We start from the raw sequence: 19,030 nt of genomic DNA, 5'->3' as shown, positions 1-19,030 counted from the left end.
GTGGGAAGGTAAACGGCATTTCCATGCGCTGCTCTAGTTCTCTAGAAGCGGCTTAGTCCTGCTGGCCACATGACCCAGAAGCTGTACGCCGGCTCCCTTGGCCAATAAAGCGAGATGAGTGCGCAACCCCAGAGTCGTCCACAACTGGACTGAACGGTCAGGGGTACCTTTACCTTTACCTATACAGTGGTACCTCGGGTTACATACGCTTCAGGTTACAGACGCTTCAGGTTACAGAATCCGCTAACCCAGAAATATTACCTCGGGTTAAGAACTTTGCTTCAGGATGAGAACAGAAATCGCGCAGCGGCAGCAGGAGGTCCCATTAGCTAAAGTGGTGCTTCAGGTTAAGAACAGTTTCAGGTTAAGAACAGACCTCCGGAACGAATTAAGTTCTTAACCTGAGGCACCACTGTATATAAAAGAATGTATATAACCTGAGGCACCACTGTATATAAAAGAACAATCTGAACGGGCTTGTGTTTCAGGGAAGGTCCAAAGCAGGCATCCCCAACCTTCGGCCCTCCAGATGTTTTGGACTACAATTCCCAGCATCCCTGACCAATGGTCCTGTTAGCTAGGGATCATGGGAGTTGTAGGCCAAAACATCTGGAGGGCCGCAGGTTGGGGATGCCTGGTCCAAGGTGACGTTGCATCAGTTTAACCAACCCCAAATGATCAGGTTGTTGGGTCTCTGGGGTGGTTTGTCCCAGGGGGGCAGAGAGGCAAGCAGGGGGCCGATTCAAAGGCTGAGCCTGAGAGATGGATGGAGAGGCCCCCATCCCACAATTTTAACAAGTCCCCCCTCTTTTCCATATAAGATCACTTCTGCCACCACCATCACATGGTGCCAGAATCCGGCCCGATTCACATGCAGCACAGCACAGAGACAAAAATCTCCGTGGAAGGAGCTCCTCCAACGCTCTTCTAGAAGTTTCCACTGGGAGGCCGGGATAGCGCACGGCTGCCGCCACCTTGTGGCTGTCAGGAATAGCAGCTAGAGCAATATCTTTAAAACTGGATTTTTTAAAAAAATACATTTCACACACCTGACATGTACATTCCTAACTCTTGGTTTGCAGCCCACGAGTTTATTATGATTTCAAATTAGCACATTTGAAAGGAAGGCAGGTTCCTTCTTGGTCCTTTCCTCTGCACTTAAACAGCCATTTTATAGGATCGGCTGCGATTATTTTTAGATGCCTTGGTGGCCCTCGTTTTATTAGGGAACATAACCGTTTCCTGGCATATTGAGAAGAATTGGAATGTTGGGATATGCAAATTGCAATTCATTGGCACCCACGAATCAAATTCCAACGAAGACCGCAATCCCATTGGGCACAATAGCTAAGCGTGCTCATTGTATTAATTGTCTTATAATAATTTTGCCCTGGTTTTCTAGCAAAAGGGGGGGGGGGACTCCCAGAGTGGCTTGCAAAGGTCAGTGGCAAGGCAGCTCCTGCAGTCTAAAAGGCTTGTGGTCTTTTTTCTTTATTTAAAGACACAACAGACAAGGAAAACGAGAGGAGGAGGGAGGAGGAAAATGCAAACACAAGGCACCAGTGCTTAAACTTTCCGGCAGGGGTCAGCAAACTTTTTCAGCCACTGTCCCTCAGACCTTCTGGGGGGCCGGACAATCCTGGGAACGGCTTTGACTGGCCAGCTAAACCAGGCGAGGGGAGCCAATGGGTCTCAAGCCCTCAGTGAGTTAGGGGCTTCCCCTGCATGTGAAGACAGGCTCTGGTGGATGGAATGGACGAGACCCAGAATGGGTCCAACGGTCAAGAAGGCGGTTTCGGCCTGTGTTGCAGAGGGAAGCGATGGGCAGTTGGGGCTCATCCACCTGGGAAGGGAGCTGTGATAGGAATTTTGAGGTCTTAGATATATGGCAATGTTCATAAGTTACCAACCAAGCACGTACATAGATCAGCACAGGAAGACCGATCTGAAACCATTTTGATTCCTAAACTGAGTAAATGTTTTCTCTGCATGGTCAAACTGGAAAAGCCTCCCGATTGTCTTTTCCTTCACAAATCCTGTCTTAAGGGTATGTCTGTGTTTGAATAGGGTGTGAGCCTGTGACCTGGCCCAGGAACTAAGTATTTATCATTACAAAAGACTGGCCAGGCTCCCCAGGCAATCCAATCAAGTAACCTGCCAGACAGGAGATAAACAACAACAAGAGAAAAACAATATTCAAATTTCTGTTTTAGATCGCCTTTTCTGTGATGTAGGTGTGATGTATCTGAGGGGTGGTCTTAGGTTACACCCCTTCTGTGATGTATGTATGATGTTTCTGGGGGTGGTCTTGATCTACAGGGTGGCAATTTCAAAAGTCTTTATAAGGCCTTGCACGCCATTTTTCTGGGTCCCTCCTCTCTCCTGCGGGTGAGGGGAGCACCCTGTTGCAACAGATCAATAAAGATCAGGCTTACTAGCTGCTTTGCTTCTCAATACTCCCTGGTTGGCCTCTGTTATTCTCTCCTACCAATAGGGAACCTATGTAAGGACTCTATATGGGCTCTTGGATACCCCATAAGGGGAAAGGGCAATTTTTGTTTACAACAATATCTTCGGGAGAAGAAAAGGCGCAGGAGTAAACCTTACACAAATCTACAGTGGAGTCCCTAAGGCGCTTTGCACTCCTCCTTCCAGCCAAGCTGGTGCCCAACATCTTGTTCTGCTTTTCCTTTGGACCACATCAGCAAAGCTGAGAGGGGGGGTCTTGTTGTCTGGGCAGCTCAGGACCTCCAGACACCTGGCCAAGGTCTGTGCCCCAGGGAGGTCACTACAGTCATAAGGTAAAGGTAAAGGGACCCCTGACCATTAGGTCCAGTCGTGACCGACTCTGGGGTTGCGGTCCTCATCTCACTTTATTGGCCAAGGGAGCCGGCGTACAGCTTCCAGGTCATGTGGGCAGCATGACTAAGCCGCTTCTGGCAAACGAGAGCAGCGCACGGAAACGCCGTTTACCTTCCTGCCGGAGTGGTACCTATTTATCTACTTGCACTTTGACGTGCTTTCGAACTGCTAGGTTGGCAGGAGCAGGGACCGAGCAACGGGAGCTCACCCCGTCACAGGGATTTGAACCGCCGACCTTCTGATCAGCAAGTCCTAGGCTCTGTGGTTTAACCCATAGCGCCACCCGCGTCCCTCACTACAGTCATACCTCGGGTTAAATATGCTTCGAGTTGAGCGCATTCGAGTTGCGCTCCTCGGCAACGGAGCGCATTACTTCCGGGTTTCGCCACTTGCGCATGCGCAGACGCTCAAAATGACGTCACACGCATGCGCAGACGCGCAGACGCTAGTTACGTTTACCTCTAGATGCGAACGGGGCTGTGGAACGGATCCCGTTCGTATCTAGAGGTACCACTGTAATGCTTCACTGCCAAAGGCACCGTCCGTTGTCCCTCAAGACAGATGGGCGCCTGATGGATTTTCTGTAGGGCACCCAATATAGGGTGATTGTACATGCTCAAAACATCCCTTTTGGGTGTCTGTTTTGTGTATTTAAATCTGCATCAGACCACAAATCCTCACGAAAATCCATCAGGGTGCGACTTTCAGCTGAGAAAGTACACAGAGGCACTGCGGTCCTTAATTTTACATTTACCCCCCAAACACACCGCCTCCACCCTGAGTTATTCCCTGCCCCAGGGCAACTCTGATCAGTGGACTCGGGTTCTAGTAAACACACACAAAAACTACACTGGATCCTGCAAGCCTTTGAAGTCTGTAAACCCTGGCATGTAGAGCCTCCAGGTACAGAGGCACTCTACCATAGGATGCCAGGAGCAGCAACGACAGAGGCCTCTCGTTCCCTGTTTGTGGCCTTCCTGGAGGTACCCGGTCACTGTCGAAAATGCGGTGCTGGGTTAAATGGAACAGATCCATTTATTGTGGTTCTCAGTTTCCATAACATCCTTTTGGTATGTTGTCTTCACTGAAATTTGCATTTTAACGCACACTTTCTCCTCTACTTTGTGCAATTTTGCACACATTATTTGGCTGGAAAATTTAGCATTGAATTACTCAGATAATGTGCAGATTTTCAAAGGATGGCTGCATTTCGGTTCTTGCGGGGTTTCCGAAACTGCAAACTGAATTTAATCCCCTTCTCTGCACACCTTTTCTTTGAACTCTTCTAAGGGGAAATCAAGAAGATCAAACCTCTCCATTCTGAAGGAAATCAGCCCTGAGTGCTCACTGGAAGGACAGATCCTGAAGCTGAGGCTCCAAGACTTTGGCCACCTCAGGAGAAGAGAAGACTCCCTGGAAAAGACCCTGATGTTGGGAAAGATGGAGGGCACAAGAAGGGGACGACAGAGGACGAGATGGTGGGACAGTGTTCTCGAAGCGACAAGCATGAGTCTGACCAAACTGCGGGAGGCAGTGGAAGACAGAAGTGCCTGGCGTGCTCTGGTCCAGGGGGTTACGAAGAGTCGGACAAAACTAAATGACTCAACAACAACAAGGGGAAATCAAAACACAGCAACACTCTCTCAAGAGAAAAATAAATGTCTTTCACCTGAAGCAATTGAGACTCCAGCCCGGTCCCTGTTTATTCAAATAAATTCCATTTGCTTGGTTTTTTTGTTTTTTTATTATTCAATAAAAGTCATAAGATTCTTAAGACCACAGCAAGTTGCTGGACACTCAAGTCTATTGGTATGATTTCACCTGCAAACATCGGAAATTCTTGCAGCAGTAATTGTCAATGGGAAAGTTGGGGGGTGGGGGGTGAACGGGGAGGAGAAGGACTAGGATACTCCCCCCTCCCTTCTTATTTTCACACAGTACTTCAAAATGTCCTTTTAAGGTGGAAAGAAGGAATGTGGCTGGCAGGTGGGGGTTATAGGTATATATTTATATTTATATATATATATATTTAAATATATATATATTTCTTTTTCAAGTTCAAAATTAAGGTTCAGCCATCATGAAACCACTCCATAGCAGAAATAGAACGACATTGTACAAATCACATACGGAATTGATGGTTTTTAAGTATTAAAAAAACCTGTATTTACAGCTGTAAACGTGGACTTTAGAAAAACAACAACTCACAAATCATTCACACTGTTCCAGGCACCCTCCGTACGTTCCCTCTGTTCCGAGAGGTGCCACACACACACACACACACACACACACACACACACACACACACATCCCCCTCCCAAAGCTCTGGAAAAGCGGTAGGCAATTCTGATGGAGCCCGCGGCAGAACTTGGAAATTCTTCCTCGATGAGATATAGCAACTTGAGATGTCAACCCTGCCTGGAATTTCCTTGGCTTTGTTGAAGTGGGCCTGGGCAAACCCAGTGTTTGTCCTGCGAACGGGCTCTTTGGCGGCTGACTTGGAAAACGGCGTTGGCTTTTCAGTAACGCAGAGAATTTCATTTCGGTGTTCTGTGTTGTTGCTTTTTTTGCATCCGAAGCGCCTTGTGGGCATTATTTCACCCTTAACAACAACCCTTTAAAGCGGGCCAGTATTAATTCCCTCTCTGCACCAGATATCGGAGGGCGAAGAGAATACTGATTCGCCAAGGCGAGATTGAGGTCCATAAATGACAGCGCAACCTTAGGCACCTCTCTACTCGGAAGTAAGTGCCACTGAGGTCGGCGCCGTCCTCAAGAGGGAAGTGGGCAGAGGCTGGCAGCTGTTCAGACCGACCTATGCCTGTCCTCCTCAGAAGCAACACCCCACTGTTCTGCAATGGGGCTTACCTCTGAGTAGACCTGCAAAAGGTTGCATCGAAACCTCCAGTCCCGATACACTTCCTGGGGCGAAGGAGGCAGGGTTCGTACTTAGAGAGGACAGTTCTCTGTTAGAGCACTGTGTCTGGCCAAAGTTTAGTTTGAAGATGAAGAATCCTAAAAAGGGACAAAAGGAGAATTGGCCCATCAACTGCACCTGGTCTGCAGAAGGAGCTGCTACACACCTGGGACTCAGCTACACTCGACAATTACCGTATTTTTCGCTCTATAAGACGCACCAGACGCACCAGACCACAAGACGCACCTAGTTTTTGGAGGAGGAAAACAAGAAAAAAAATATTCTGAATCTCAGAAGCCAGAACAGCAAGAGGGATCGCTGCGCAGTGAAAGCAGCAATCCCTCTTGCTGTTCTGGTTTCTGGGGTAGCTGCGCAGCCTGCATTCACTCCATAAGACACACACACATTTCCCCTTACTTTTTAGGAGGGGAAAAGTGAGTCTTATAGAGCAAAAAATACGGTATATTTTGTAAACATGTGACACTAGATGCCGCTGCAGAGCAGCGATCCGTCACCAATGGGATTTTGCATCGAGAGCTTTTATAGCTTTTATTTTTCTATAACGGTTTTTTATTTTTAAATCAGTGTAGATCCAGCCCTGGAAAGGGATGCATTTCTGTTCGAACTAGAGCCATTACTTCTTGATTTGCATCCGGCTGTATGTGCAAATTTGTGGGCAGTGGTGAAAATCCTAGGCAACGCCTAACAGGGCAGACCTCCCCGGGAGTAAGTCCCATTGAATCCTACGAGTCGAGTGTGAGGATTGCAGCTTTCCTCTCCCTCGGGTGCTCTGCTATACCAGATACTAAACCGGCGACTAGCTTTGGGTGCATGCCTGACAGGACCCTGTAATTTAGTGGCCGAACACCTGCTTTGCATGCAGGAGGTTCCGAGTTCAAGTCCTGACATCTGCACTGGGAGAGACCCCTTCCTAAAACCCTAGAGGAGTGCTGCAGGCCAGTGTAAACAATACCGATGTCCTGACTCGGTTTAAGGCAGTGTCCTATTTAAGTTGGCCTCAGAACGATGAGGACGAGAGTCGTACTTTTATTTCTATGGGAAGGTGGGTAGCAGCTGCTCTCCAGGTAAGTGAAACCCTGGGGATCCACTGGATGGAACAGAGATCTGATTAGGTGCAAGGCTGCTTCCTGTTCTTCTCCGCCCAAAAAGGGAGCAGAGACCAGTTCCTTTGGAATGGGCATTTCCTGAAAAGCTAAAGAGGGCAGTTTGGTTCCTTGGCAGAGGGAGGCAATTCCACTGGCAAAGCCTCTTGCCCCAGGAGTATATTATCCCAATTTTGCAGATGGAAAAACTGAGGCTGGGAGAGCAGAGGTCTTGTCCAGTGAGCAATGGGACTTCACAGTTCCTCAGGCTCCTGACTGCTCCGTTATGCCAGCCCTGAAAAATCAACGAGGCCGGGGGTTAAGGTGCCCTAAACTGCTTTTGCAATTTTGATCCCATGAGAAGCTGGGTTCTGTTTGGGGGTGTGTGTGCAGAGACTTTGCAAGCTGCCTGAGGCTTCGCCCCTCCCCTCCCTTAGTTGTTGCTGTTTGCATAGGTAATTTTTGCAATGTTTAAAGCTGGTTTGCATATTTTGCTCTGAGGGGCGAGGAGGCAAAGCAGAAATCCTGAACGGGCACTTTTCCTTGAAGGAAACGCCAGTCTGCGCTGGAACTGGCTCCTGAGACTTTGCCAGGCCTTGCCCATGTGATCCCAAGAACACCTTGGAAACAATAGGGGCTAGAAACTTGCTCTGTTTGTTTGCTTTTTTAAAAAAAAAGAAATTAAGATTCTCAAGAAGCCTACTCCTGAGGCTCAGCCTGCCCTCTGCAGCCACCAGAGAATCGTGCACTAGCCTGAGGCCTCCTTCTATTTGAAAAAGCCAACTTTTTTAAAAAATTAAAATTAAAAAAGCTGTTAAATGCAGCTGCAATTTTTTAATAAGGCTCTGACGGTAGAAAAGAAGGGAAGCTTCCATCTTCCAAGTTATACACAACTCTCCCACGAACCATCTGTTCATTAGAAAGTGCGTGTGTTTAAAATGCTTTTTTTATTTTACCCTTTTTTTTGGTGGGGGTGATTTTTTAAAAAACGAATTTGCTGGAATTTCAGAGGAGGCTGGCAAGGTGTGTGGACCAAATTACTCGTGCCCAGACTTTATTAGAGGGGAGGGGAGAGACTGTGACCCTCCAGATGTTCAGTTACAGCTGCCACCATTTCCAGCCAGCATGCCCAATGCCTGGGGCGAAGGGCGGCAACATCTGGAGAGCCAAAGTTTCTCCATCCCTCTGTTATGCCGCAAGAGCCACACCTGGGCTGCAATCCTACACACTCCCACTTATTGTCCAATTCAATGGCATGCGCTCCTGGGGAGAAGCCCTCAATTGGGGCACGGCAAGGGCGGGGTGCCAGGGAGAAAGAGTTGCCTTGATCTGAGTCTAACAGCGCAGCTACGCCTCTTCAATGAACATGGTGCTTTCAGGCGAAGGCTCTCTTATCTAGTTCAAATGCATCTGAAAGTGGGGAGAAGGCTGTTGTTAACAAGGAGAGCATGTGTTTCGAACGCAGGGCCCGGGCGCTCTCCCCGGAATGCTCGTCTTTTTTTTTTTTTACACAATCCTTTAAATTTAAATCCTTTAAATTCCTAGGAGTTTATCTCAGTGAAGACCTTGCTTGGAAAATCAGTGCAACCCAGGTGGTTAAGAAAGCCCAACGGAGACTGCATCTCCTCAGAGTATTGCAAAAGAACGATGACAATCAACATTTGATGACCTCCTTCTACTGGTCCACAATAGAAAGTGTCCTTTCATATTGCATCACGGTGTGGTACGCTGGTTTGACATCAACTGATAGGAAGTGCCTACAGAGGGTGGTGAATACAGCACGAGATATTATGGGCTGTCCCGTGAATCCGCTGGATGAAATTGCGGAAGAAGGTTTCCTCAGGAGAGTGAGGGAAATTCTCAGGGATGATTCACACCCTGACCGGCACTTTCTATACAAGTTGTACAAGTGACAATAACGCATTTCAATTCAATTTCAGTTTCCCTTTTGCACAGTTCTAGGAGCTGTTGCCCTTTTCATTTCCTCATCCATTTATTTCTTAAATAAATAAATAAAATTTATGCCTCCTGCTTGATGGGGAAAAACAACAAAAAAACAACCCAAAACAGAACAGACCTCGAGGCATTTTCGGGAAGCTTATGCCATGCCAACCAGTTGTGGGAAGGTGGAGGGAATGACGCTTTGACAGTCGTACCTTGGAAGTCGAACAGAATCCATTCCTGAAGTCCGTTCGACTTCCAAAATGTTCGGAAACCAGAGCGCGGCTTCCGATTGGCTGCGGGAAGCTCCTGCAGCCAATCAGAAGCCCCGTCGGACGTTCAGGTTCCAAAGAATGTTCGCAAACTGGAACACTCACTTCCGGGTTTGCGGCATTTGGGAGCCAAAACGTCGAGTACCAAGGTGTTTGGGATCCAAGGTACGATTGTATATAAAGGTAAAGGGACCCCTGACCGTTAGGTCCAGTCGTGGCCGACTCTGGGGTTGCGGCGCTCATCTCACTTTACTGGCCGAGGGAGCCGGCGTACAGCTTCCGGGTCACGTGGCCAGCAGGACTAAGCCGCTTCTGGCGAACCAGAGCAGCGCACGGAAATGCCGTTTACCTTCCTGCTGGAGTGGTACCTATTTATCTACTTGCACTTTGACGTGCTTTCGAACTGCTAGGTTGGCAGGAGCAGGGACCGAGCAATGGGAACTCACCCCGTCGCGGGGATTCGAACCGCCGACCTTCCGATCGGCAAGCCCTAGGTTCTGTGGTTTAGACCACAGCGCCATCTGCGTCCCATGTTGAGGTGGAGGGGGCGTTTAAATGGTGACTGCTTGTTGTGGGGCGGACCATTGCTGCTGGATTTTTATCCAGTGGGTTCCTTCCCACAGTTCAGAGTGGCTGGGGCATCCTAGTCAGGTGGGCAGCATTGAAATAATAAAATCAGCATAATTATTCTGTTTGGCCCATATTAGATGCCTAAGGCCCCAGCCACAAGCCAAGGTGCCTCCGTTAAACCCCTGGGCTTGGCAACAGGGAGCCCTCGAGATATCTTTTGGGACTACACCTCCCATCATCCTTTACCCTTTGCAAGGCAGGCTGGGGGTGGCAAGAATCTGACTCCAATTCGACGGTGGCTCCCTGCTTGCTCACCTGACACCATTTCCCTCCGTTAGCTTTCCTTTTTCACCTTTTTCCTGAAGCGGAAGGTTTTCAAGTATTTGTGGCCTCTTTTCATGGGGCAGGTTCTGCCTTTGAGTGGAAAAGATGCGCTCCTTTTTAGGTTTTGTTGATTGGAATTTAATGTTCATGGACTGCGTTGTAAGTCCGCTTTGCAAGCAAAGAGACTGATATTCATTAATAATACTTGGGGTGGAATATACCGTATTTTTCGCTCTATAAGACGCACCAGACCACAAGACGCACCTAGTTTTTGGAGGAGGAAAACAAGAAAAAAAATATTCGGAATCTCAGAAGCCAGAACAGCAAGAGGGATCGCTGCGCAGTGAAAGCAGAAATCCCTCTTGCTGCTCTGGCTTCTGGGATAGCTGCGCAGCCTGCATTCGCTCCATAAGACGCACACACATTTCCCCTTACTTTTTAGGAGGGGAAAAGTGAGTCTTATAGAGCAAAAAATACGGAATGTGGTTGGGATATCTTTTCTTTAAAAAAAAACCTCTACATGGACAGAAGAAGCCCTGAATTGCTTGTTAGATAGCCAGCTGCTCAGGACAGGCTGGCTTGCCTTGGGATATTGCCAAAGTCACCGCTTCAGGAACATGTCCCTTTCTGACACCAGGTTGCCCCCACTCGCAATGCTGCTTTAGGCCGGGGTGGGGCCCCTCTGTGTCCTTCCAGATGGCGCTGTACTCCAACTCCCAGCAGCCAGCAGGGGCAGTAGTCAAGGATGTTGGGAATTGTAGTTCAGCAACTTTTGGAGACCCATAGATTCCTCTCTCTCTCTCTCTCTCTCTCTCACACACACACACACACACACAAACAGGAATGTTTAAGTATATAGTAAAATTCTGGCATATTTCAGACTAGCCTGCCGCAGGAGATCTTGTGTAGCAATACATATACATATATATAGATATATCTCTATGTTTAAAAAGATACATTTTTTTTGGTCAAATCGCTACCCTTGGCATGTTTGGCTCTCCTGCCACCGAAGCTAAGCTGTGGGGTGTGAGTGTTTTAAAATGTGCTTTTAAATCTGATATACGCCCGGGGTCGAGGGTGGGGGTTGGGGGGGGGTGGAAGGGTGGTTGAGAGCGGAGGTAATGGGTGGGATGAATCTAGGGAGGAAGTGTGGCCTAATGGTTAGAGCGTTGGACCTGGAAGAGCAGAGTTCGATTCCCCCACTCAGTCATGAAGCTCACCGGGTGATCTTGGAGGATGAAACGGGGGGGGGGGGACCTTTTGCCCCACCTAGAGATCATTGGAAGATAAAGGGGGCATATAAATGAAATAAATAAACAACGATAATAAGTAAGAGCCAGGGAAACAGAGCTTGGGCTTCTGGGTAAGGAAGGGGAGATACAGTTGTTTCTGCGTGACAAACTCCACAAAGGAGGCTGGGACTGATGGCAGTTGGAGGTTCAGCCATATCTGAAGGGCCCCAGACATCCGTCTGTCCCCACAGCAATGGGGTAATGGGGGGTGGAAACAGAGACGGGGTGGGACAGGGTTAAAGGACTCCACAGCCTAGGGAAAGGGGTGGTTGAGAAAAACCCCTGGGACAGACAATGCGCTCTACGTGGGGCTGCTTTTGAAGGTGACTCGGAAACTGCAATTAATCCAGAATGTGGCAGCCAGACTGGTTACTGGTAGCGGCCACTGAGACCATATAACACCGGTCCTCAAAGACCTACATTGGCTCCCAGTACATTTCCGAGCACAATTCAAAGTGTTAGTGCTGACCTTGAAAGCCCTAAACGGCCTTGGTCCAGTATACCTGAAGGAGTGTCTCCACCTCCATTGTTCTGCCTGGACACTGAGGTCCAGTGCCGAGGGCCTTCTGGCGGTTCCCTCATTGCGAGAAGTGAGGTTACAGGGAACCAGGCAGAGGGCCTTCTCGGTGGTGGCGCCTGCCCTGTGGAATGCCCTCCCAGCAGATGTCAAGGCAATAAACAACTAGGGGAAACCCAGCCAGATGGGCGGGGTATAAATAAATTATTATTATTATTATTATTATTATTATTATTATTATTATTATGCCAGTGGCCCATCTAGTCAATGCAAAACAGCAGGCTGCTCTCAAGGCAACCTGAATTTCAATGCTGGTTCGGCACGCATTCCGTTCTCTTTAAACTAGCTTTGCTTTTAATTCAATTGTATGCTATAATGATGTTATTAACATGTTGCAAGCTGCCCTGAAATCCCAATTTTTTTGGGGGGGGGGATACAAATATAGAGAATTGTAGAGATGTTAGGGGTCTCATGGGTCATCTAGACCAACCCCCTGCAATGCAGGTAATAATAATAATAATTATTATTATTATTATTATTATTATTATTATTATTATTATTATTATTTCAGCATCCTGTTCTCACAGATGCTTGTGGGAAGCCTACAAGTGGGATTCGAGCACAATAGCAACTCTCCCCTCCTGTGGTTTCCAGCAACTGGTTTTCAGAAGCATCAGGGGGCTGATGGCAACAAGGCCCCGCCAGGCCCTCCAGTGCCCCCTGCAACAGAGAAGCACTTAGATGCAGCCGGTTGGCAACTAAGAATACACCAGTTGACAGGACTCTCAGTCTGATGCAAGAAAACCAATTCTGAATGCCCCACCCTTGCAATTAAGACAATTTGAAGGGCGGTTAAGACTGCTAGATCAGCTGGCTTTAAAAAAAATTAAAATAAAATAAACACAGGGAAGGGGCAGTTTGTCGTGCCACCGTGCCCTCTGAGAATGAAACAAATTCACGGGAGGATCAATAAGCAGCTTTTATGGACATGGCAGCCAAACAGAACCTCCAAAGACAAAATTAATGGGAGAAGCTTGCAAATAGCAGATAGGCTTAGGGTTTAAATATGTAATGTGATGAATTAATATGTTTAATGCTGAACTGGAAAGGGGGGGGGGGAAAAGATGTTAAGCGATTAAGTTAATTTTATAAGAATAACGGTTTTGAAAACCGTTAAAACGATATACAGGTGAAACTTGAAAAATTAGAATATCGTGGGAAAGTTCCTTGATTTCAGTAATTCAACTTAAAAGGTGAAACTAATATATGCGATCGACTCATGACATGCAAAGCGAGATGTGCTTCTACTTCTTAGAGGTCCAGTCTTGCTCAGTTTGCAATCCTTGTTTTGCTGATTTCCTTGAATATTCTAATTTTCTGAGATTGTTAATTTGGGGTTTTCATCAGCTGTACACCATGATCATCTCAGTGATAACAAATCAAGGCTTCACATATCTCGCTTTGCATGTCACGAGTCGATCTCATATATTAGTTTCACTTTTGAAGTTGAATTAGTGAAATAAAGGAACTTTTCCACGATATTCTAATTTTTTGAGTTTCTCCTGTACACTGAAATTCAACCAGGGGGATACGAGGAAGTCACTTAACAATGTTTCTGAGTTTGGTTTAAATAAGGTTGAGATTTATGTTCGTTTGTCTATTTGTTTGTTTGTTTGTTTAATATTTTTTTTGGAAAATCAATAAAAAAATTAGGGGAAAAAAGAACCTCCAAAGACAGGGGCAGTCTACCTCTCAGCAACCAAAGGGAATTGTGTGTGTGTGTGTGTAAGCAAGTCTTTTCATGCCCTGTTGCTTGTGAGTGCTCTTAGGCTGGACACTGTCAGAACCAGTCCACTGGGCAGATGAGGTTTTGGTCTGATCAATCAATGCACAACAGATTTATTTGGGGGGGGGGGTTGGAATGGTTGAATGCAGATAGAATGGGAAGTGGGAAGAGGGTCTGGAAAGGCAGTGTGCTATTGGGCAGGGAGGTGGGGGGCTGGCGTTCCAGATCTGTTTCCAAGAATCGGCCATGCCTTTGGGGCTGTGCAAAGTCTCTAAGCTGCGTTGTGTATACAGAATCATAGAGCTGAATAGTCCAATGTAGGAATAACCCTCTGCAATGCATATATATATATGTATATCTACACACACACACACACACACACACACACATAGATACGTGTATCAGTTGCATACTGTTTGATTTGTTCCCCTGAAGAGAGAACTCTTCTGTAATAATATTTTGCTTGCATCTTCTTGGGTTAGCCAGTACACACACACACACACACACACACACACACACACACACTGGAAACATCGGCTATCTGCAGAACAGTAAAAAATAAAATAAAATTCAAGTCTGTTGCTGGAGGCAGTGTTGTAACCCTTATCAATAGGTTCCTTTCCTTTTCCTTGCTTCTTCTTTTTTTTAAAACAGTTAGCCCTCCATTTGATCAGGAATATTTGGCTGTTGAGGAAGGGGGCGAGGAGGAGAGCCTCCCCCACACCCCTCGCCCCGCTGCGCTCTTTCCTCTTTCCGTTTCGGCGCAGCCACAGAAATGCCGCCGCGAAGGCACTTCTTCTACTTGCCCTCATTTGCGGAGCCTTCTTCAGAGACGCGCCCCAGCATCCGAACGAGTCCCCCTTCCCCTGGCCCTTCGTCCGCACTCCGTCCCGGACGCCAAGGCGGAAAAAAGCTTCTCCTTTTGCACCCGGCAGAGCTCTTGAGGGGAGAAAAGACCCAGGCCCTTTCCGACGCCATTCGAGGATCAGGCACTATCTGTCGTCTCGCATCGACTCACCCGCCGTAGAAAGGAAGAAAAATTTGGTCCTGTAGTTTTTCTTTTTCTCTTCTTCTTCCGAACGTTTTAAAAAAAATAGAGTTGCTGTAATATATATTTATATATCCTTATATATATATCTCTCTCTCTCTTTCTCTTTCTCTCTCTTCTACTTATATACACAACACGGTTTAAATTAGAAAGCCGGCGTTCAAGGCGACCTGTTAAAACGATGCAACCAAGTCGTCAGGTTGGTCCATTGGCTAAACTGGGGGCAGCTGTCCGTGGTTCTGAAACCCCCCTCACATTCACACACCCTGTGAATCCTTTCAGGAGGACGTTGCGAAAGGTGTTGTCGTTGTTGCTGGATGTTGGCTGGGTTTGTTTGTTGTCGTTGGCTTCCCCCCACCCCCCACTCCGCCCAAGGAAGGTGGGGAATTGTTCGGGGGCGGGGGATCCCTTCTTTAAAACGAAAGAACGAAATCAACTGGAAGAGGGGATGCTTAACTTCACCTAAAGGAGAAGAAGAGAGAGAGAGAGGTTGGAATGCAAGGTTGCCAAAGTCACACACCTGTCGTCGTCCCCATATGATAAAATACAGCATGCTCACATTGTGCATGGGCGGGCGTGCGCATTCAGTTCGGGGATCGAAACCGTTAGAGGCTGCAAGCACTTAAAATATTTTGGTGCCCCATACATATCTAATTCAAAATCTAAAACAATAATAAACCATGAACTGAAATTTTATTTTTTCAAAATGAAATGAAGCCTACGGTAAGATGGAAGGAGATGCTTATTTTTGTATACTTGCACTTTATTCAAATTTTTCTTTCCCCTCCTCCTTTTTCTAAAAGCCTTTGATCAGATCCTCAAAACTAATCTGGCATCTATACCTAGTGGAGATCAGGCCCCCACAGCCTGCCTTAATAATATTAATAATAATAATAATAATAATAATAAATTTTATTTATACCCTGCCCTCCTCAGCCAAGACCGGGCTCAGGGCGGCTAACACCAGGTAAAAACAATTGATTAAAATACAACTTAATAACAAGATTAAGTACAACATTAAAATGCAGCCTCATTTCAGTAGAAACTCAAATCAAAAACTTTTTGGGGATGAAAACGTCAAATCTTCACCAAGGCCAACTATTCAGACTGGTCCTACGTGGGCCAGAAAAAAGCCAGGGAAGGCCCCAAATAGGAGTTCCATCACAGAAGGAGAAAGGAAAAAGGGGGAGGGGATCAAGTTGATTCCAAGCCAAAGGCCAGGCGGAACAACTCTTGTTGCATGGTTGTCGTATTGGTATTTTTAATAGATTCCAACAGAGAAAATGAACGCTCAGCCGAGCAATTGGTGAGCATTAATGTTAAAAATCCGGAAAAGGAATATTTTTTGAGGTACTTTCCTTGATGCCCTAAGCATGTACCATATTTTTCGCTCTATAAGACACACCAGACCACAAGACGCACCTAGTTTTTGGAGGAGGAAAACATGAAAAAAAATATTCTGAATCTCAGAAGCCAGAACAGCAAGAGGGATCTCTGCACAGTGAAAGCAGCAATCCCTCTTGCTGTTCTGGCTTCTGGGATAGCTGCGCAGCCTGCATTCGCTCCATAAAACGCACACACATTTCCCCTTACTTTTTAGGAGGGGAAAAGTGAGTCTTATAGAGCAAAAAATACGGTATTCATTTTGCTTATTGGTTCATCCAGCCCTGATTCAGATCCACGGGGTCCAAAGCCCTAGAGGTGCCCCATGGCTGGCGGGTGAAAAAGAGAGGATCCCCACTACTCTCAGAGGGAGCCTTGCCCAAACGCTGCAATTTTTCCTCTGAGGGGAGTTCTTTCGGTCCCTTGTATTGCTTTGATTGCCCTTTGGCTGGAGCTTTCCGGACTCCGTGATATCCTTGCATTTACGTACTGTGGGACTGCAGTTTCCATCGCAGGGACGCACAGTTCAGTAGGGGTGGCTGGCGTCCTTAGGCCGCTTCAATTGCACCTTCAATCTTTTCATCCCGATCTGGAACCCATTCATAGCCTGGATGGCTGTCTGGGCACTGGATGGGTTGTCGAAACTCACAAAGCCTGAATAAAAGGGGGAGGCAAAGATACGACATGATACGATACGATGATCTTTATTGTCATTGTCCCATACAGAACAACGAAATTGGAAAAATCTACATCAGGCATTCAGAAACCAACAAGCCTGCTATCCCAGCCTGGTTAGCCCCCTAAAAACTCTGATACCCCATAATTAAATACAATATACTCCCATAGAGACTACCTTAAAGTTAAAGGTAAAGGTACCCCTGCCTGTACGGGCCAGTCTTGCCAGACTCTAGGGTTGTGCGCTCATCTCACTCTATAGGCCGGGAGCCAGCGCTGTCCGCAGACACTTCCGGGTCACGTGGCCAGCGTGACAAGCTGCGCACGGAACGCCGTTTACCTTCCCGCTGGACAGCATTGTTTTTTCCCCCGAGCGTGCAACTCCCAAACCACAGACACAGACCATAAGTTAATGCACTCTCCACAGTACAATGGTAAAATACCATCAACAGGTCCTTTGAGAGATTGTTTTTCCGGGTCAGGTTTGCTGACGAGACTAAAACACTCAGGGTTGTTTAAAAAAAAGGCGATTGCAAAGGACCTCTCCAAACCGAGGGCTTCAAATTGCCTGTCCTGTACCTGCCCCTCTTCCCTCTCTCCCTCGATCGCTCACCGAAACATTTGCTCTGGTTTGTTGCACGGTCCATGAAAACTTTGGAGGAGATGATGTTCCCAAAGGGAAGGAACATCTGCATGAGTTCGTTGTCGCCAAACTCCTGGGGGAGGTGGTAGATGAAAAGGTTGCATCCTTCAGGGCCTGCGGTTAAAGAGGCAGCATGGCATAGTGGTTAGAGCATCAGACTAGGAGCAGGGAGGCCTTGGGTTCAAATCTCCCCGCCCATTCAGCAATGAAACACCCTTGTGTGACCACAAGCCTGTTGCATTATTTGGCTTGTATCCCACTAGGTGGGGGGTGGGAAAACCTCTGGCTACCATGAAGGAATCCAAGTGGTCCTCCTGCAAGTATTTCCACCAAACTATGCCCTCCCATCAGCAGATGCCACTTGCAAAATCATCCAACAGGCAGGGTCAAATCCTGTACTGACTGTGCATGGTGTGCCTGTTTCCAGGAAGGGGTGTGTGTGTCTGCATTGGAATTCTCTGCTTCAACAAAGATCTCCCCACAGTTCGCCACTTGGGAAAATGAACAGCAGTCATTTAAGACATTTGCAAAGTTAAAATGGCAGTTGACTAGAAAGAGACTGGCTTTCTAAACATTTGGGTGGGCGGGTCTATATGGGGATTGGTTTTTGGCAGGCTTTGGCAGTCGTGCACTGAGGTGGAAATAGCTTGCGCGCATGTGCACGGGCCTCCTCCGACCCGGATGTGCACCAGAAATAACGCTTGCACGTGCGCAAATAATGCTTGCACAAGCGATTTCCGGTGCTCCTCCGACCCAGAAGTGGGCAGCCATGCAGCGCAGCGCCGGTAAGAGCGGGCAGTGGGGGTCGCCGCCGGCCGGATAAACGAGTCCCTCGGGCCTAAGCCCAGCCCACCCACCCTTCACATTTGGCTCCTGGTGCTGATCCTGAGAAGGCTGTGGCCTGCGGAGCCCAGAAGATTCCTCACCCCTGAGCTAAGTCACACTAAGTCAACAGTCCCACGGAGAGCAAAGGTTTCCTGCATTGCAGGGGGCTGGACTAGATGACCCTCAGGATCCCTCCCATGATCCTATGATTGCTGTGATTCTAACTCATTCCATCAACTCCATTGAAAGCTTACCCCCCACCACCCAAAACCGTGTTCCTTCTCCAGAACCATTTTCATCCCAGCTGATTGTAGCAAGAACTACCATTTCAATAACGTGATTGGTGTCTGAGTTTACTTTCCCCCCCTCTTCCCTCCCCACTCCCTTTTCCTTTTGTGTTGTGTCTTTTCCATTGTAAGTCCATGGGCAGGGGCTGCCCTGTTTAAAACTGACGGCATGGCTGAGGGGTGGGGGGCACAAGTGCTCTAAACAGAAGAAAGGAAGATTGCCTTTGGACCCGGAAGACGACTTACCTTCCCGTTGCTGCTGCTGAATTATTGGAAGGGGCTGAGGGATGGGCTGAGCTACCGGGGTGATGGTGGTGGCTGGGTAGACAGCTGGGCAGGGAAAGAGAGGGGAGACAGAGCATTCATTTGATTATTTTTCATGTATTTTGGTTTTTCAAAACATATTTTTCTTTCTTCAAATTTCATTGACCGAAAACCAAAATGCAAAATGCTCCAAATCAGAGCAAAATGCTGTCAATAAATTCAGTCTAATACTATATACAGTTTGCATTTAAAAAACACACACAAACAAATAAAATAATCAAATTAAGGAAAGGAAAAACCAACAAATAAAGCTACTAACAT

General features: G+C 47.3%; 1 protein-coding gene across 2 annotated transcripts in view; it reads right to left on the bottom strand.

Moving 5' to 3' along the window:
- Positions 1 to 13,381: 13,381 nt before the first annotated feature.
- The window catches only part of CELF5 (CUGBP Elav-like family member 5), an 81,648-nt gene continuing 75,999 nt past the window's right edge, over positions 13,382 to 19,030 (bottom strand). For both annotated transcript variants that reach the window (XM_080989018.1, XM_080989019.1), the window contains exons 10-13: positions 18,692 to 18,775; positions 17,304 to 17,447; positions 16,506 to 16,669; positions 13,382 to 15,094 (exon numbers count right to left, since the gene is read on the bottom strand). In XM_080989018.1, coding sequence (XP_080845144.1) covers positions 16,542 to 16,669; positions 17,304 to 17,447; positions 18,692 to 18,775 — 356 coding nt within the window. In that variant the 3' untranslated portion in view covers positions 13,382 to 15,094; positions 16,506 to 16,541. The remainder of the gene's footprint in view (positions 15,095 to 16,505; positions 16,670 to 17,303; positions 17,448 to 18,691; positions 18,776 to 19,030) is intronic.

The sequence above is a fragment of the Podarcis pityusensis genome, assembly GCF_964106645.2.
Source record: "Podarcis pityusensis genome assembly, chromosome: 18".
NCBI lineage: Eukaryota > Metazoa > Chordata > Lepidosauria > Squamata > Lacertidae > Podarcis > Podarcis pityusensis.
The sequence above is the reverse complement of the archived record's forward strand: the minus strand, read 5'-3'. Positions and strand labels throughout refer to the sequence as shown.